The sequence below is a fragment of the Lingula anatina genome, chromosome 6, assembly GCF_051362555.1.
Source record: "Lingula anatina isolate TDL-2025a chromosome 6, LinAna3.0, whole genome shotgun sequence".
Lineage (NCBI taxonomy): Eukaryota > Metazoa > Brachiopoda > Lingulata > Lingulida > Lingulidae > Lingula > Lingula anatina.
This window is the reverse complement of record NC_141772.1, coordinates 4,383,389-4,404,292: the sequence shown is the minus strand read 5'-3', so window position 1 is coordinate 4,404,292 and position 20,904 is coordinate 4,383,389. Positions and strand designations below refer to the sequence as shown.

Here is a 20,904-nt window from a genome sequence, read left to right as displayed (position 1 = left end):
ACTTCTGTCACATCGATGGTTAATACTTTTAAACAAAAGGCAGAATCCTCAATAGTTACTTCACTTGAGAAATTTAATCAATGCATTACGTCATTTTTCCCCCTCACACACAAAAAGCTTCCTCACACAATACATCACTTGTATGTACTCCAATATATATTCAATGGTATTTCTATATTTTGCTAACAGAAGATGATCCTTAATTCATATAAAACTACAATTTAGCCTCTCTTTACCAAGTTAGAATCTACTAGTAGACCAGTCTGCTAGCCTGTACATCTAATGCCAGAGAGACATATCTCACTCAGATACAGATTAAGCCGACTTTAACTGGATCAATTCGTTTTCTGTTGGTGCTTAGCTCTGATAGATTTTCTGTCCATAAGCAGCAATTTAGGCATGGTTCAATAGATGTTCAGACTTGTACAGTCCACATAGAGTCTATGCACCCTGAGTTCAGAAGGACAGATTGGGACAAAATTTAATCTACAGGTACTGTATCTGGGTTAATTCTCAAAAAAAAAAAAAAAAAAAAGTGAATACTGGAGTCACTTCAGTGACAAAACATTTGGGTAATATTTGCATAAATGGTTCATATATCACTTTTTAATTACTGTTGGTTTTCTTTCATAATGGGGGTTACTTTGTATGAAAAGCAAAAATAATGGGCCAAGCCAAAATTATGCAAATACTAGTATTATGTACAATATACATGTTTGCATCACAGGCATGACTCAAAATGTTCTATATTTCTATGGGATGGTCCATATCTTATTCTGAGGTCATAAAGCAATTAACACATGAATTATCTTCATTTTTAGCCAGTCTTAAAAATGGGATAGTCTTCCAGTCTGTATGAAAAACCTTATTAAACTTGTGCCTACTAGCCTTCAGCTAGGACACCAAAACAGGAGAAAAAATCTATTAGCCCAAAGCAGAAAAGTACCAGTATACCCACTCGAATAATTTGGCCCATTCTTAGTATGAGCAATCATAAAGGCTCATCTGTCCATGTACACTTTGACAAGTATCGTTCATCAAAACATAAAAAAATAAAAATAAATACTTATCCCTAAGTATTGAACCAGTTCTAGAGGCTGGAGTTAATAAAAACATACCTGTCCCCATTTGCCATCAGTCAGTTAGCTTCATGCATGATGCTTAAACATTAGACTGTTAATTGACCTGTCAATACTGATCCTGCAATCTAGATGTCTTCTGTCACAAAGATCACCAACACACATTTATCTTCCTCTGTTTAATTAAACTTTTGTTTCCCAGACGGATCCATTCCATAAAATAGGCCAAATCATGTGTCCAGGGGACATTTAGAAGTTCTTAGTATCCGACACAATCAGATATCGATTCTATACTGTTTTCATCTAATAAAACCAGGCCTGTTGGTTTGCTTATCTATCTGCCTAGCTATCTATCTATGTAATTTTATTTATGTATTTATTTTCATTTCATTAGGTATTTTGATATTGCACACTTAGGTTCCACCAAGATTCCACCACCAGCTTCTTATTTGGAGCCTCTAAGCTCAGTCTTACTAATTTTTACTTTATCACATTTCTTCTAGAACAGGGTAACTAAATGATCTACGGTAACTTGCGTTTCTAGGGGAAAAATAAGGACCAAGTTCAATACATAAATATTTGGCCCAAGATGTTTTTAAATAAAATTATCCAAATTCAAGAGGTACTAAGCAAAATGTTTTAACAAATAAAATATTACTGCAAAGTGACAATTACACACTTCCCCTAAAACCAACATTCCATGGTAAACAATACAATGCAGTCAGTGCTGTCTTTGGCTCCCCTTTTATTTTACAACAAAAGAAACCGTTTGCTGTGATCATACTGGCTTTACTACTTAAACACGTCACACAAACAAACTAGTGTGGCAAGGTAAATAGTAAATACCAGAGGAGGTCCCTACATTTCCTTCATCACAGATCACTTAGTATTTCAGACAGGAGTCAATTTTTATTATCATTTTTTTTTTCAAATCTCACATCATCTCATCACCTTCTCAGAATGATCACAACCTGGATCGAAAATTTACCAGGCAAGCATAATGGTTTTTAAGGTTCAGGGCAAGCATCTGTATTAACTCTGTGCCATGCTCACTGTGTAAATAAAACCCACTGAGTTACTGACTACTGGTATATACAGTGTATGATCCTGAATGGATGTCTAAGCCTAACCTTGACCAGGTAGTCTACTATGGCCCCCTCACACATGCAAGGCTGATATAGCCCTTCAGTTTCCGCCTCATTAACTTCTTCCTCTTTTCCTTTCACTTTCTTTTTTGTTCTATTTTCACTCTCACAATATTACTTTCACTTGACTTTAGCCTGAATTCATTAATTGGTAGCCGTGATTATTTATGGACTTATGCTGAGCAGACAAACAGTATGTTTACAATAAGTGCTGTTGATACCAAGATCATTCAGATTTTGACCAAAATTGGTAGCTTTGATTAAGTATATAATTCATGGACTGCTGCTGAGCAGTCACCAGTTTGATTACAATAAGGACTGTTGCAGACATGAGCCTAGGTTTCAAAAAAAAAAAAAAAAAAAAAAACTCATGGGACCCAACACTTAACCTTGACGAATCTCAATAACCAGCAGAATTTAATTTTAAAAACGCGGAAAAATCTCAGTCCTGTGTGAATTAATGTGCCAGGCCCCACTTAGGCTCATTGAAATGAAGACCCCCAGCTACCTGGTGATATTTACGTGCAGAATGCCCATCTCAACCATCTGACAGACCACTTCACCTCTCATTTCATCCCATATTGAAGGTTTTGATCAATGTCTATTTACCTACCAATTCGGACCCTTGCTGGCATGCTTTGAGAACATTGGCACATCTCATCTCCACTCCACCCCCCCCCCCCCCCCCACATACATACATACATACAGTGCAGTACTGTGTTAATTCCTACTATTATCTCAATGTATCACTGAGAATAATCAACCAAAATATCCAAAATCATTGTGGAAAGTTTTTTTTTTATCTTAAACTACTTTATAACATGATATAAAATTTGTTTTTGGTACATGTACCTGTGAACTGTTGGTTTCATCTTACCACAGACTTGGCAAACTACAGTGCATTTCACACAACCTGCCAAATCTACAACTATCGGCATGGACAAAACTTGCTTGCCTACAAATTTGGCATGTGTTGTGTACACATTATATTTGTACATCTGCACAGATGATCAAAAATGATCAAATTTTACATCAGATCTTCCAGCAGCTTCGAATCTTTGAATCCATAAAATTAACATCATATCTAAAGCATGGTCAGCACATTTAACTGCTTTTACATTGCTTAATTATAAATTCACACACAAGAGGGGGTATCAAATAGTTTTTTTAATTCTCTCATTTTCTTTTTTCACACTTATTCTTGTTGGCCATGTACAGATAGTCCTAAATCATTATATGTAATTGTCAAAGGAAAGAACAGCCTTACTAGGTGGCCGTGTCAGGAGAAATTATATTAATACACTAGCACCTGGCTGATAGTTGGCTTAATAAGCTGAGAATGGAGATGAAATTGATATCTTCTAATGACCCTAGCTAGGATATCTAATAATCCATTTTATTCCTTTTTATATTAAGAAGTGTCTGTCGCATCAAGATGGGAGGTGGGCTTCAAGATGGCCTAAATGAATTTTTCCATTAATGCATGCTTGTACATGTGCACATACACCTGTACATGTCATGTGAGCATGCACAAACACACACACACACACACACACACACACACACTATTTTTTCCTCGCTTTTATAAGCTAATCTGGCGCAGTGTGTGTGCACGAGTGTAGAGCAGGGGGGGGGGGGGAGGGCAGGATCAATTTTTGCAAAATTCTTTTCAAGCTTGGCACTTTCTTTACCCATGACAAGTAAGAATGTTTCAATTCTTTTTACCCACAGCTGCTTGACCATATCCCAGCCATTACTTCACCTCTTTGTTGTCATTTCCTATTTGAACAAATTAAAAATGTCCACAGCATTCTTTGGTTAAATTTCCCCCAGACAATTAGAACAGGCAGCTTTGGTTTCAAAATTGCCTGGTATTTATCTTTGATGCCTGTTATATAATAATTTTTTCTGGTTAACCTACTTCTCAGTTAAAGTTCATGTACAACACTGGCATTTTCATGTCATTAAAACAGCTTATTTCACTCACTTTCAGAGAACATTATATACTAGTATATTGTAAGGCACTTTAGAAATACACATTTTAATCATCTGCCAATATATATATATATTGGCAGATGATTAAAATGTCGCATATATATATATATATTGGCAGATGATTAAAATGTGTATTTCTAAAGTGCCTTACAATATACTAGTATATAATGTTCTCTGAAAGTGAGTGAAATAAGCTGTTTAAGCATAAATAAGCATATATATATATATATATTTATATATATATTTATATATATATATATATATATTTTTTTTTTTTTTGTGAGGAGGGGGGGGGGTTAAGTGACTTAAGGGAGGGTGCCACAAACACTTAATTAGGCCTGTTTGTCCCAGAAATGGACGAATTAAGAAGGCTCTAAAGCACACACAGACGGCACTTGCACTCTTCAGACGTTACTAAGCACACTCTTCAGACTGTACTACGTGACCAAAGGCAGAATCTTGCCCACCACAACCTCATTTTTGCCCCATAACTAACGATAATCTATCCCAAAGGAAATCATACCTTTCCATACTTTCTTGTCATCTCAATAGGGTTTAATCCCATTCTAAATATTTGACCTGTTCGAGATAAGAGTGATATAGTAGCCTTATCCCTCTGAGTAATTACAAAATAATAGTTAACTTTTGATAAGGAGAAAAAAGTGGTTGTATTAAAACTACCATTTCTATGGAAAGAAATGCACTAGATGTGGATTACATCAAAGTAAAATATTTTATAAAATAGCAAAGATATATATAGACTAAGTGAATCAGTACAATGGGTATCACATTTTTATCATTTTTTTCTGCATTTTAAATTTCGAGAGAGAGAGGGTCTTTTTTGAAACCGTACAAACAGCTGCATGTTCAGACTGACCTTGACAAAATATGTTGCCACTGGTATTCTGAGAAAACTGGCATGATTTATGAACTTTCTCATATTTCCTAGAATTCTCTCTGGTTTCATGTACTCCCTGTCAAATCACACACTACCTTATAAGCTGACCCAATACGTAGTATACGTACCTCGATTACTGTCATTATTCATTTACCTAATGAAGCCCAAACAAAATACTACTGGCAGAAACCTAACCTACGTATTCAATAATAACATGATTGGAAAAATCTTCAAGGTTTCCACAAGTGCCTTTAACTTAACAGTTGTTCTGGATCTAAAACCAAAGCAATGAGGATCAGTTTACAGTCATAATATCATGTCAAGATATTCATCAAACATGGGGAAAACTTTGGAGGACTTTGAAATCCAAATTGAGGGTCTGAACTAAAAGAAATCTGCAGGTCCTCCTAACAATCTTTGAAGCTTTGAATCTTTAAGCTTATGTTTATACTAGTATGTGATTTATCATGATGTTTTGTATTTTAAACCTTTTAAACTTAGCCAGCCAGTCCAGAGGACCTGCTGTATCAACTATCTTGTCTGTCCTCTGGCATTTCAAGCGGTCAGGACTGGTTGGAAAAGCACTTTTCCCCCCAAGTCTATGTACATCGCTGTGACAGAAAATTATAATGGAGCCTATACCACATAAAAACTTTAGACCCGGAAGCTGGTCTCAATTTTTAGACAAAAATCTCGGTCTACTTTAAATAATATTCAGGATAAATGTTGACTTCCACAAAAAAAAAAAAAAAAAGCAACTCTGGACCTGAAACTTGAGCCATGCCTTTCTCGCCATAAAACATGCACAATATATTCCAGAAACTTTTAAAATATATAATCTTAATTGCTTTCTGGGATGTACAAACAATGAAACCAGGTACACAAGAAAAGCAATATAACTTTATACACTAAAGATAACCATAATGAAAAAAAAAATTCAAATAGGATGCATGTATAGTGAAAGAGAAAACAAACATAAGCTTTTTTTTTTCTTAATAACAAATAAGAAAGTCCAAGGCTTCAGTTAATGAGTAATTTTATGGACATATTGTTATGTAGATGTACTTTCCTGGAAAATGCTGCACCGTATTTTCTCACAGTGACACATGCAATAGCAGTGAAATAATCCTCATTATATTAGTCTGGAAGCCAAAAGACCTCCCTAGACAGTTATAGCACTTGTAGGGTAATAATCTACAATTTGCAGGATTTTATTATGAAATTTTGAGGTGTGACACTTTTCAATAACATTAACAACTTGCACATCTGATATGAGAGTTTAGAATCACTGCCTGGAAATAACTGAGGTTTTTCCTTTTATCTCCACTTTGCGTATACCGTTTACAGATAGTTATTAAGAACACAACACACCACCACTCCCACAAAACTGTGACCTTGCAAAGTTATACAAACCTTATTAGAAATTTACTGTAGCATTTTGACATTTTGTATAAGACCTGCTATTGCAAGGGTTAAACTAAACATCTTTTGAAGTAGTGAAGCAGGTGTAAATTCCACCAACTTATACACCTGACTGAGTAGCGGCAGCTTATTGTTCTATTATTCAGAAATCTTTACATATTTGCGTGTAAATCCCCCCAATGCTCATTTACACCATTTCAAAGCATGTGGAGTCCCCCAAGCTAGAATACTCTACCTCTTATTACAGAACTTTGAACCCAAGTGCATATAATGTTATTTTGAGAAGGCTCAAGCAAAGCTCTATTAAAATAACATTATGAAATTAAAAAAAAAAGGAAAAAAAACAATAAAAGGCATGAATCACTAAAAGGGTCAACAATATTTTGAAAGATAACATTTTTGCAACTTGTAAAACAAAAAATCTTGACTTTTTTTTTACCTCCACCGTTCTTATAGCAGAGATATGGGAATCTCCATACATTGCCGAGTCCCACGGCAAAGCCAATGCAGGACAGAATAAATTCAATAGGACTGGACCACTGCTCGCGCTTTATCTCATCGTCTGTTTCGTCCAGATCAAATTTTGACACCGTTACTCCATTGCCATCTTTTTCTTCAGCACACGGCTTATTCTTCTCGTCAGGGGGTCTCTGGTCCCTGGTTCCGTCATCATCAGGGACTTGTCCTGTCTTATCTCCCATTGAGTTTCCTTAAAATCAGAAGTATTTTGACTAAAACTCATTGAAATTCCAATCCATAAATCTCTGCTTCTAAAACGCCGGCAGGTAAATACGAAAAAAGTACAAGAACGTCAAATATGATATCACTGCATTCGGCTTATCGTCTGCTAGGATTTACTGTGATTTATATGTTGATAAGACTGAATTTGTATAGTGAAATGTAAAATAAAGATATTTACCGTCTGAAGTCGCATGGACCAAGGGTACCTTTGGTCAGACACCGTGAATTGTGTACACTTGCCCTCCCGCACGGCTCTCCTCTGTTTCACTCACAGGATCGTGACGTCACAAGGTCAGAGGTCAAGTAAATATAATCACGTTGCTGCCGAGTCCGCACGAAACCGGTGCAGCCTAGAAATACAGCAAAAGGTTTTACTTATTACTAATGCTCAAAACGCTTTTGTTGGGGATATTGTCTTTCTTTAAAATATGAATAAATGGGAAAAGCTGTCCGGGGATCGGGAAGGGAAGAATTTGTTCAAAAGGTGACTTTGAAATCGTCTGATCAACGTATCCAACTCTCAAAACTAAAAAAAAAAAGTTTAAAATAATAAATCTGAATATCAAACAAATTGTACAAAACAGTTGTATGATGATTGTTCTATTCCTTCCGCTTGTTTTTCTATAGCTTATCTCTGTGGTTATATCAATATAGTTTATAAAAGAAACCACAAGGAGTGTCTCGCCTTGTATAAATGAACTCCATAATCTTAAAACCGAGAGTTGAAAATCGATAAGTAGGCTACTCGCACATGCGTACTTCTCTAAAATTTTCATGTATGGATGTAATAGATAACACCAACTTATCGCTATATACCCCAATTGATGTTATCTTAAACACAAGACGCACGCCCAAAATTTGTGGGAACAATGTCTAAAAAGTACATGAGGGCAAAAATGATAGTTCATAATTTTGATTATTTTTCTTAAGAGGGTTCAAGTTGATACTGAGATAAGTTGTGTTCTCATAAAAGCAACCTCGAACATAAAAGAGGCCCGGAAGGTGTCGCAAGTCGACTCAGTTGCTTCGGCGCAATGGGGTCCATTTGTAACCCAAGCGTTTGGTGACGTAAAATATAGTCGATTTCCAGTTTAAAACGGTGCTTGAGTGCAAGCAACTTTTGTTTCCGGGAGCATAACGGTAAATGAATGTCATTGGTCCCTATTCATACAACCCGGAAGGCTGTTAGAACAATCACAAGCTTGCTAGCCTTTACAGGCAATGTTGCGTTACAAGGCAGCGTTTGGTCAATCTCATCTAGTGCAATCGTGATGAAGGAACATCGCAACACAATGTCGGGACGTGCGTCAAATTAGGGGGTTTGTGACGGCTCTTCCACTGGCTAGCCCGTACATCTCTGTTTATTTTTTTACTTTACGACTTTTCCTGTTAAATCATTTTCTTCCCTTTTCCAATCTTTCTATGGAGAAAATGTTGACACTTAAAATTATTAAACCAGTGTGTACTTTCTCTGCCACTTTTCTTATAATATCTCCATCTCCGGCCTGGATACCAGAAAGTGAAGAGAAAATAATTTATAAGCAAGTTCCTCCAGACTCAAAAGATGACTTTCACCTCAAAAAAATGTGAAGGCATTAGAAAGTGTTGTAGGTCTTGCCTCAAGAGATATAAATATGAAAGAACACGCGTAAAAAAAGAGAACTAACCGAAAATTCTGTTTGCAAGATGTAGACCTATAATAACATTGATTTATCGACTTGAGCATTTTCTTTTTTGTGAAGTGTGTCATAAATTTACGCTATCTTGACTCGTCTTGGAGCCTGCAAACGCCTCTTCTCTTATTATATTACACTTTTAATATGACATCCACGAGTTGCTTACAAGATAAGTGCGTTTGAGGACAGAGCAATCTCAAGGGAAAGAAAACGAATTAACTGATCGCTTCTTTTGATTTCTAACCGACCGACTAACTCGAGGCCTTCTTTCCTTTCTTTGTGACATGTATGCACCTTGTGTATCAATTGCAAATTTGATGTCTGCAGCTTTAGGTATACACCCTGCGAGTCAAATTTGGTGCGCGTGACTCGAATGCACCCTGAGAGTCAAAGTCGATATTTGTGACCTGAATACTCTATAAGTGTTACACTTGATATTCTGGATGCTCCATGACTGTCAATTACTCGGTTGAATATCCCATCAAAGTTTAAGATGTTAAAATTAAATTATTCAATTAAATAATGAATAAGAAGACAATAAGAATAAAAAAAAAATTAGAGTTAGAACGAGAAAGAGCTAAAGGGTAATTTTTTTAAACCTCTTACTGTCTTGAAATGTTCAAAGTCTGTGTACGTTGTGCTGACACTGTTTCAACTTAACGAAATCGAACATACCGGGTATAGTAAGCAGGTGTGACAGGAATGGTAGTCCTAGGAATGGAAGTCCAGGGTTCCATATCATTACTACAGGTTAGGGTTAGTTGGAGTATTGGGGTTTAGTATATACATGTATATGGGACGAATGTCACCTGTTCAAAGTAATGGGGGAACGGACTACGGTTCCTAGCAGACTACAATTCCTGTCACACCGGTAAAACATACTCAGGGTGCTATGCCTCTGAAATCCGGATGCGCGCAGAAAAATTAGTATTAGAAGCGGTTTAGATCTTATATTGATTTTTGCTTCCTCTCTTTTGTTAAAGGTTGCTTAGAAATGCTGTCTCAGTTGTAAGTGAATTACATAACATATTGATCTGAGGTAACTAAGAGAGGACCCCGGTGATGCCTGGTCGATTTGGCTGTAGTGATTTATACTGGTTTGTTTAATTGTTTAAACAATGGCTCATCGTCCAAGATTTTCCTAAGGTGCTTTCCGGTAGGAGAGGCACGATTTTCAAAAAAGAGAAGAAAGACGAAATCGCCCAACTTATCTTGAAAGGGGAAAATGTATCTACAATGCATCTGCTATAGACTGATTGAAAATGCTATCGATCTGTTGCACATCTGGGTTCGGCAGTCTAAAGACAAACGCGTTTGTTAACACAAATTAAACACTGTTACGTAATCTATGTAAAAGTGAGTAAATTATCGGGAGAATACACCCTGTTTTCCAAATTAAAAAAAGAAATAACTCACACTACTGGTGGCATTGACTGACTGTCACTTCAATATGTACCAACACTTATAAATAATCACTATTTTTTTTCTCGATACCTTAAGAACCAGCAGCTGTTTCTGGCACTGATCCAATCATATTCATAGCAATTTCGTAACACATAAAAGCACTGCCACAGGAAATTCTTGACGCAAATCGAGAACCTCAGTAATATGAAATCACGCGTTCGTCTCAGTGAGTTTTGGGTTGTAATTAAGTTATATATATATATATATATATATATATATATATATATATATGTTCGTTTTCGATGTATTCTTTTCTCTTGTACTAAGTGTGACTCAAAATTATACAAGTCAAAACAACACTCACAAAGAAATTACTGATTGCCCAAGGCTTTTTGTTTGTCTCAATAGTTCATATATATGTATATATACACAAGTCAAAATAACACACGCAATGAACTTACCGATTAACTTGTACTTCTTTTTTGTCTCAGTGGTACTAGTACACATGTACACACGCTAACAGAGTCATCCTGCAAATAAAACCCAGCCGATTCCTATTCATAATTCCAATAATATGCAGTAAAACTGGCCGATTGGTCGATGAATTTCCAGTGCGATGAATTTCCACTTATGAGTATGTGAAATTGTTGCTCCGACCAATATCGATAAGTGTGCTTCCAGTGCTCAGATCCTCAGAAGGGTTGGGCAACTGGCAGCTCCCCAGGTGTCGCAAAAATAGAATTATCCTCGCCGTCCAGCACTTCACAGAGCTTTCACCGAGCACTAGTGTCGTTCTCGATCGCCAACCGGCAGCCGAAAGTGTTTCGCTTCCTGTCCACGTCTATACCAAAAGGCGAATTCAAAATCAATTCTCCTCGGTCAATGTTCATTAAACAGCGTCTAAAAATACTCCCACGTGCTTAAATGGCAGTGGTCTATATTTATATGGATAATCTACCGAGTTATGAAGTGTTGATGAGAACACGAGGGCCTTTCGGGGAATCGCGAATTGATGACTGGTGATTTGTTGAGGTCCTTTGGGGGGAAATTTGAATTCAGGATGCATTCTAGGGGATAATGCCGTTTCATTCTCTGGAAAAAAGATAATTATAGGTCCCAGAAGTCCCGAAATTTGTCTTGTGAACATTACGGTTTTGCCAAATAGAGTATATATGCGAGTATTCTCCTAACTCTAGTGTTCGTTTTCTGAATTACCTTTTTAACACGATGAGTAATTCGCGATCGAGAAGTACAAATAAAATGTTTACCATATCGAGAGAGCAAAACATATGGTTTCATTATGAAACAAAAGCCTGCAATACAAAGCGTGTCCTAAAAATTGCTACATATACCTGGTTAAGGTAAAAGGCTAATATAGGGATAAAATCGAATCAATATCACGTTCCTATAGCCTGAATCACTACTCTGTAAATCAGTTCTTACTGGGTTGATGCAACAACACCCCTCCCCACACCCTTACATGGACAAGCTCTTTGAAGTTCAGCCTAAACATGAGGCCGACTTTATTGATCTCTCGCTGTTTTTACTTATTGGTATTATAAACTGCATACAGACCTATGGAGGGACGTCATGGAGATATAGACCTTTTTTGTTTATGCCCAGGAACTGCACCCTGCATTTCCCAAGAGAACAGTGACAGTCAGTGTTTTGAAACTCAGGGCAAAAGAAGCGTTTTGACGTAGTAAATAAGATGAATGACACTATACGTGTATATGATAGATTATTTAACCATGCAGAGTTCCAATATCCGTAAGGACACCGTTCATTTATCTATTCAGATGTGCGACCTGACAGGTGACATTTAAAACTGAAGTGCGCTAAACTGTAAGTGGCAAAGATCAGTAAGGCCTGCATTTGATTAGATTTATACTGTATGACTAAGGCCTATTATTTTTTCAAACGATTGAAAGAGATAAGTTACTTATTTGAAAAAAAGAGCCCCCCCCCCCCAAAAAAAAAAAAAAAAAAAAAAAAAAGAAAACTTTGACTTACTATTACTCACAAACTTGATAAAAGATACATCATTTTTTAGATTTGTTGGACACGATAAGTAGTAAAAACACCGAAAACCGCATCGAGTGACAGATGAGGTTCCCAGGAAAAGACTAAAAGAAACATATTGTTTATTAAAGCGCTTTTGTGTAAAACAAATTTATTGATTTGTTTGTTTGCTAAAAGCTATACTTAACCTCGCGTGTTATGTTTGATAACGCTTATTAAAAAGTCCACATACCAAGAACCAGAGTAGGGCAAAACGTCATAAAGACCGTTGAGTTCATTCCAGGAATTTGACAATACTGTATCAGATTGAATTAACGCAGATAAAATGTGTCCAAACCTGACAAAGAATCGATATATCTACGCAAATGAACACTGCGTTGCATTTCAATTTGTTCACATTATTATGAAAAGCGCAAGAGTATTGAAGAAACTGCTAGTAAGAGAGATAATTATAGGAAGAAAAGGAGAATAAAAAGACAATTAACATTGATAAGAGTTTCCTGAAATTATCAATAGCAAGTAGAAAGAAATCGGTGTATTTCAACTACCCGCTGCGGCTGCCTGAATGCAAGAAGTTATAAAATGTATAGGGTGTGTCAGCAATGTGAAAAAATTCTTTCTAAGAGCTTTTTTTATGGAACTTGAAGGGATATACGTGGTCCAAAGATCCACCTGTAGCATCCCTACAACCTATTTATTTATTTATTTATTTATTTATTTATTTATTTATTTATTTATTTTTCTATTCATTTATTTATTTTTAGCCTCATCTAATCCCAAAAGTAGTGATTTTGTGTGGATGCGCGGCTCATCTTTCTCCTGCAGCATTTAATCTCATAGCGGTCGATACAATCTCGTTTTTTCCTTGACAGCTAATTAATGCTTGTGAAATATGAAGGCGCTTGGGACTGTGTATGTTTTTGTGTTTTCATTTATTTCAAAAGGCAAGATAATAGGAAATAAACTAACAAACTGTCAATATCCAATCATTCTCGCGATCAGTTCTACTTTCATTCTCTAACGGTGTCAGTGGTGGTTGATTGATCACAGGTGGATTAAGTAGATAAAAAAATCTCACTCCGCCCCCTCCCCAGCTCCCGCACGCACATAGCCGGATAAAAGGGTGGGGGGAGGGGGGGGGGCAGTGAGCCACGTGCTCACACCCCCAGAACCCCTAGCTTGCAATGCACCCCTTCATCCTCCACAAAACAGTATCAAATTAAAGAAACAAGATGAACGAGAAAAAAATTCTATCCCTGAGATTTACAGGTATCTGTCTTTATTTCTTGTTTAAATATGCATCGCTTCGCTTTGTATTTTTCATCCTTGCCCTACTCACACAGGGAAAGAAAAATGTTGGATCCGCCAGTGCACTGTCTGCCTCCCCCCTGCGAGGTGTTATTTGGGGAATCATGCTACTGATCTTTGAGGCTCTCTGTGAGGCTTTCGTTCCTCAATAAATTCTCAGGATGAGACGCAGGGTGGATAAGGTGAGCCGTTGCGTCACTGTTCATGATTGATAGACCATGTAACTGTAGGCCTACTTGCGTAACTGATTATGTAACTGAAGCAATACACGCCAGATGGCAGCACTAGGCAAAACATTTAAGCTGGAGCTAGAAAGGAACTTCAAGCATTTATCGATGTCCAAAAAATTCCTAATCTCTGTACATATTCAGCATGAAACTGGGCATTTAAAATTGCTGACGTTGTTTGGTATCCATAACGTAACTCAGACCCCTCTCTGGAAATATTAACCCTGAAGTTCAAGACCCAGGGTTTCCCTCCTGTTGCAATAACTTGGCAATATTGTTTTTTATTTTCAGCAACGAGAGCAGTTGGTGAGCAACCGTTCGCTACAGCTCTCTGGGTAATACTTGTAAATAAAAGTTCAGCAATATCCCACATTTTCATCTCAATAGTTTGTTATCAATAATATCCTCCGTTTTCGTCTCAGTAGTTGTACTTGGCGTCTTAACCACGGTGTACTTTGCCAGACCTCTCTTCCAGGGGAAAGCCACCAACCCTGCCCACGCCCCGGGCCTGGGTTAACTCTGTTACAGTATAGGTAAGGCGGAATCTGAAATAAAAAATTTGTCTTCCTGTTAATCTTTGGAATAATAAGAATCAGAGATAAGGAGAAATATAAAGGATTGTTATTGCTAATTGAGCGTACAGTGATGTCGTCTGCTTATTGACCTAAGTAAGTTGTTGTAAGTTGTTTCCTTCTTCCTTCCGTTCTTTTTAGTTTTGAAAGTAATAGTCTAGGTGTCATTTAATATTTATCAACGCTTACCTTCCAAGGCGATCACAATTCCCAAAAACCATAAAAAGCGCCAAAACAAGGACAAAAGCATACAAGTACGACATGGCAGCAGGGCCGCCTTCACATGTCTACAGTGTAGCACCAAAAAACATACGGGGTAGGAGATCCTATCTGCGGGGACAGTGCCTGTATATTTTGGCCTTATCTAATATACGTGACAAACAGCAATTTACGAACACTTGTTTCTAATTGCAGAGCCCCCAGTCACGATACAAAATGCATAAAAGTGAAATTGTGGAGTCTTTCACGAAAAGCATTGGTCAAGGAACCGTTACCTTTCAAAATTAAAAAAAAAAAAGATATGAATATGCAAAGGATCTATATTTAAAGTTTGTTTTAGCAAAACAATTAAATAAATAAAATAAAATAAATGAAGGAGGGAAGGAGACAGAGAGAGGAAGCTGTCAGTCAGTATAGACCAGTTATATAAAATAAGAAGCTCTGGACAGTGTTTTTATGGAGATTAAACACGCGGTTGGCCGTTTAACTCTTCTCAACTTATGACCTATGCCCCATCTTAGAGTTGGACAGATATGTAGGATGACTTACTACTTCAATTCACACGCAAATAACTAATCACCATACTCGCTTTTTATCTACTCAATTTGCGCAAAATAGTGCGATACTAAGACTACACATAATATCAAGACGGAGAATATGTTCTGCAATTCAACTGTTAAAGATGCTATTAAGAATATGTATTTGGTCACGAAACGTTGACATTAGGCTACTGCTGCATTGCTTATCATACACATGTATGGCAAGGGGGAGTCAACATGAAATTTTCTGTAGGTACAGTACAGGTTATCATACAGTTGTACACTAAATTTAAACTTGAACCTAGAAAATGCACATTGAATTCGTCCAAGCCTCAAAGGTAAAGAAGGCGAACCACTGGCGGATAATAATCGATTACTGTAAAAACTGATCGCCTTTAGCTTTCTTCTGAGGTGAGATAGCAATCTGTGTGTGTAAATGCCAAGGAATTTAGTCAGTCAACACTTAAGATTTATCTATTATCCAAAAAAATTATGTAAGGCGTATATAAGGACTTTTTTTGCTAATCCTGACAGTGCCCTTGAACATTTCCGAAGGCTACTGAAATCATAAACTTCAGTGCACTTGAGTTTGCGCTTCTGTTTCTATTGCAAGGGTTTATGTCACAAAATAAGCATTTTGGCTTTTTTTAAGATATAAAGACAAAATAATATTAATCGCAATTACCGCAAAACGATAAAACCTCTCTTGTTCATAGATCATAGTTTGAAAACTAGTCTTATAACTTTCGTTTTCGTGAACTGGTACGTAATAAAGCTGTGTAACGTTTGTCATGATCAGATATGGCCACCTTTATGTCTATAGATATAAAATCTACTTCAATGAACAAGATGCTTTCTGACTGCAAACTTTATCGATTTGCATGTATGTAGTGGTATCTTTTGTATTTATATAAGTTACATAGTGCTATTAAAAACAAGGGGCAATTGCTTTTTTTAGAAACAATCCGCCGTTATACGTCCTCTAGCTTGCCAATGAATCATTATCTTTGTGAGCATCGGGTCATGAAAAGTGAGAGCTATGAAAGTGCATTTCATGTCTGACTGAAGTGAATAATCATAACAGACGTTTTCTCTCTCGTATTATTGCATTTGTATTTCATTAATATTCACCCTGAGTCAGCCGTAGACTAATGCCTCTCCTGCAAGCATTTGCCGGTTTAGATGACTCATTTGAATGTAAATAATGTAGTCTACTTCATAACTCTTGGTGTGAGTATAAGGTGGTGCGTGTTCATTATGGCACGCGTCCCTCTGTTAACGGATATGAGTCTCAAGATTATTAACAGGTTTTCTGCGTTCTAATGCGGTGTAGAACTTAACGGACTCGGTGGAACAATAATCATTCAGCACTAGGATAATTGAAAATTTGTTGAGGAATTACCGCACTCAGCATCTGGGCAAAGGGACTATATAGCGCGCTATTGGCCTTTAATTTTGCTGGAGATTTTCTCTGGAGGCAGGTGGGGATTTGGGGTAAAATAGCGTGAAGAGCAATAGCTGCTTTCAAGGCAAGGAACCACAATGTGTCAGTTGTGCTGGATGTGCTTCTTCTCAACAACCGCAATGGTGCTTACAATTTGTCTGTACAACTAATGCAATGATATCCTCATGAAAGAAGAATACGTCATGATTGCCAAATATTCAGTCTAGGTACTCCATTTGTTTGCAGAAACAGTTAATTTAATTCATTTACACTTTTATAATTAAACATCATTGAGAGGTACGCATTTAGTACTGTAACAGAGAGAGAGAGAGAGAGAGAGAGGGGGGGGGGAGTTTCGCACATTTTTCAGAACTAAAAACATACATAACATCTAGCAAAACTATGTGCACAATTATGTCCTAAAACAACTGACGCGAGTGAAATTCGCTATAAACTGTTTATTTACACATTTTGGCTTATATTTATTTACAATTTACAAAAATTAAATATTTACATACTGTACAGTTACTTTTATAAAAAAAATTCCTGGAAATTCCAAAATTTTCTCCAAGTTGCCAAGAAATACCCTAACTACAAGCGTTGAGGCAGTTGCTCAAGATTCTCTTTTGATATCCATACATTGAATGCGTACCTTTCCCGCTATGAATTTTTAGCACTGTTGTTTCACCAATCATTTTAATTTACAGAATGAATTACGCCTACATTGATGCCGTGGCAACACTTCTTGTTTCTTGCTTAGATTCGTTAAATCAGAAAACCTAAGAAAAAGAACCCCAGTTTTAATCATCGAGTAATATCCTACGTGATATTCAAATTGTTAACATTGCAAAGCTTTATGTCGCAACATAAGCCCAGCGGTGTCCTTAAAATATGAATGCATAAAAAACCCAAACACAATTAATGCCAAATGATATAATGTCTCTTGATCTGAAATTGAAAACTTTTGAAAGTCAATAGATGTCGATTTCGTGAGCTGTCACGTGGTCGATATCCCAACTTGATGATGTCATATGACGTCAATCTGACGTCATTTTCATTCAAGATTCAATCTATCAGAGTTCAAAGACTTCTTGTGCTTGAACGGACAGGCGGCGGATTGTCAATGAGTTTTGACCGTCTCAGCCACAATCTCTAAGAACGACCCACAAATGCCCCGCAACAGGGTGAATGAATGAATGATAACGAATGATTGAAAGTCACACAAGTCCACAGGACTCCTTATTCTTTGGAGATCGTTTCAGACGGCACCAACAGCCTCAAAGACTTGAACTCATGGAGAGGCTTGCCAAAGAGGCGAGCAAACAGCTCCTGTCTCTTGGGTTCTCTCAGCTGTGACAGAGGCACCAGTAGGAACTGGCCCGATTCTATGAAGGTGTCAGACGCTGGGGTGCCTGTCTTGGCGTGGGAGTTTGTGGTGGCGCCTGGTGGTGCCGTGGTCTTGGTAGTGGTTGTGGTGGTGACGGTGGTTGTGGTTGGCAATGTGGTGGTGGTAGTGGTGGCAGCCTCGGTCTTTCTTTGGTTAAGCTACAAGAAAAAAATAAAACAAAATAATAAAAAAAGGATTTTAAATTTATTCTTTATATCTTCGCGGTACAGTAATGAAAATATATTGGAGGTGTGCATATTCATTTTAGTCAAAAGATGGATCAATTATCTCGATGTCCCTGCGTGGTGAGAACCTGTTTATTCTGCAGACAATCTATTAAATATGTAATTATGCATATGGTAATTAGAACCTTCAGCGGTTTTCATGCTGTGCACTATGCAAAATAAAAACCAAAGACCTGCAGTGCACTGTACTCAGACTGTGACTGTAGTCATACAATGAGATTACCTAAAACAATATAACAAAAGGGTCATAATTACCTTGCCGTAGGTGATGCCTGAGGGCAGAGTGGTGCCCTGGTGGGTGACGCTGGTGGGGTTGGTAGGGTCGTTCAGTTTATGGTGAGTCTCATAGCCGGGCTTCTTGGTGCAGATGCCACGGAACTGGAACAATTCGGGTGGAACCCTTTCAAAGCCCAGTCGCATCATACCACTGTAGCACCATAGGCCTTTCTGGCACCTGTGGAAAAAACAACAAAAATCGTTATTGACAAATCTAGATCTTGAGTTATTTGTTAAGGGCAAGCTTAATTAATCAAAAATATGAAGAAATGGGCACATTACCGTCATGGATAAAGATATTAAAAATCAAACGAAATTATAATGACCCAGCATTTTGTGACAAATGATCTCATCTGACTGATCTGATGGGATTCAGAATATTGAATGCTATACATATTTAAATTAATAATATACGCATATATTTTCTACATACACGATTTGAAATGAAATAAACATTTTAAAACAACAAGTTTTGACCTACTTAGAAGATAGCATAATGTCACTCTACCCACTTCATTAATTGGCCAAACCCTTTCACGGTACGACGGACATTTTGTGAGCAAAACCGACCTTTAAATTCCTTTCATTTAAGCGGTTATATTAATGACATTGTTACTATGAAAGGAGTTTAGTTAAAGAATCCATAACCGTTACTTTTTATCGGCGTTTAATAAAGAAATATTGGACGTAAAAGTAACGAGTAATTGCAGTCTTGACGTCAAATAATTGTCTATTTCTTGAGAACTGTTTTGTTTGTTGAAAATATGATCAACATATAATTCTATTTAATTTGAAAAGACATTTGTTTTTTATATAAGTAACTTATTTATATAAGTAACTTATTTATGTTTTATATAAGTAACTTATGGAGGCTATTTAATGAAATTGTCAAAAATGGAGTCACAGTTTTACTTTACAGATATTTAGATCTCAAACCACAAAATAATCTAAAACATGTTCGCATAACTTATTAGATATACGAAACCAAAAGAAAACTGCCAGCTTACCATGAAGTCCAAGCACCACAAAGGTCCCCTTCTTTCAGCGCGCAAGTCGGGCAGCATCCGCACGGTCGTTTGGCCAGCTCGCAGCCCGTGGGTCGGATACATTTGGATAGCACGCGCTGGGAACAGGGCAGTCCGCAGCCCATAGCCGACGTCAGGGAGGTGATACACGCTAGAACCACCAGCGTGAGGCCAACTAAAACTTTGACAGAAACCATCTTGCTTGTAAAATCGAATGTTAAATTGTGTTGAAGAAAAAAATTTCAGTCGGAACGTCTGTCTCAAACGTCAAATGCTGTAAACCGATGTCTGCTCAGGCCAGTTTCTCTGCTGTACCAGAAATAATGCAAAATCTGACAAAAACGAAAGTATTCGATGATGTTTCACAAAAGTAAACTATGTTCAAAGTCCTCTCAATAGAACAGACTGGCTGTCGTCTTTGGCTTTCTGAGTGCTGAAGTGCTCTAATCAGTGGTCGGTTGACTATGTTTGCCTAACGCCTTACTTATATAGGGGATGAGCGCCATTAAGCTTCGGGTGGTGATCCACAAATGGGAGAATAATTCCACATAAATATGAGGTGCGGTATTTCCTCAACCAGCGCTATAGGAGTCTTTGGAAACGAGACGTGATTCAAGTGCTAATAATGGAAAGATATTTTAGGACCTGTCTACATTCCTGGTTCGGAATGCGTGGAATTCAGACGTGTGGACTTCGAGATTTTTTCATGACGTAGGCGCGTAACCAGGAAGAGAATGGATGAAATATGAAAACATAACGTCTCAGACCATAAAAGGTAATACCAGTCTGACATGTTGTTATGTAAGATAGAGAACGGCATTATTGTAATATGTCCATTCTATACCTTTCTTTCACGATTGCATGATCGAGTCGCCCCTAGCTAGGCACATTCGCTGCCAAATGAGATATTTTACAAAATGGGCATTATGAAAGATATGGTATATAACAGGTCTGTTCTATTAATTTGCATTAGTTTATACACTGAATCCCACTCACTCACTCTCGCATCCATCAAATAATTGACAAAGTAGGGTCTTTCTAAAATAGAACAAATATATCTTGAAATATAATGCTTGGAGACGACCCAAACAGATCAAACAAATAACAATATTGCCAAATGTTCAGCTCCTTCAAAAGTAATCAAAGTAAATCGTGTCAGCTTGTTTTAGAAGAGAAAAGTCATTTAAACATCTACAATAATGACATCATAACACAAATGCAGTTCCACCCCGGCGTTCACGTTTCGGAGAACCTGCTTTTTAAGATACATTTCCCAAATA

At 37.2% G+C, this 20,904-nt stretch overlaps 2 protein-coding genes and 1 long non-coding RNA gene across 4 annotated transcripts in view; all 3 read right to left on the bottom strand.

Annotated features, from left to right (window-relative positions):
- LOC106180477 (sodium- and chloride-dependent taurine transporter-like) overlaps window positions 1–7,630 on the bottom strand; it is a 35,286-nt gene extending 27,656 nt beyond the window's left edge. For both annotated transcript variants that reach the window (XM_087014871.1, XM_087014870.1), the window contains exons 1-2: window positions 7,459–7,630; window positions 6,979–7,248 (exon numbers count right to left, since the gene is read on the bottom strand). In XM_087014871.1, coding sequence (XP_086870997.1) covers window positions 6,979–7,240 — 262 coding nt within the window. In that variant the 5' untranslated portion in view covers window positions 7,241–7,248; window positions 7,459–7,630. The remainder of the gene's footprint in view (window positions 1–6,978; window positions 7,249–7,458) is intronic.
- Window positions 7,631–13,535: 5,905 nt separating this feature from the next.
- Window positions 13,536–14,928, bottom strand: LOC147761027 (uncharacterized). Its single transcript, XR_015335177.1, has 2 exons — window positions 14,679–14,928; window positions 13,536–14,462 (listed from the first exon to the last, which is right to left on the bottom strand). It is a non-coding gene; the product is annotated as an uncharacterized LOC147761027 (long non-coding RNA).
- Window positions 14,929–17,134: 2,206 nt separating this feature from the next.
- On the bottom strand, window positions 17,135–20,169 carry LOC106180470 (uncharacterized). Its single transcript, XM_087016237.1, has 3 exons — window positions 19,607–20,169; window positions 18,579–18,777; window positions 17,135–18,236 (listed from the first exon to the last, which is right to left on the bottom strand). The coding sequence occupies exons 1-3, from the start codon at window positions 19,819–19,821 to the stop codon at window positions 17,931–17,933; spliced, it is 720 nt and encodes a 239-aa protein (XP_086872363.1). The 5' UTR covers window positions 19,822–20,169; the 3' UTR covers window positions 17,135–17,930.
- Between the last annotated feature and the right edge of the window lie 735 nt (window positions 20,170–20,904).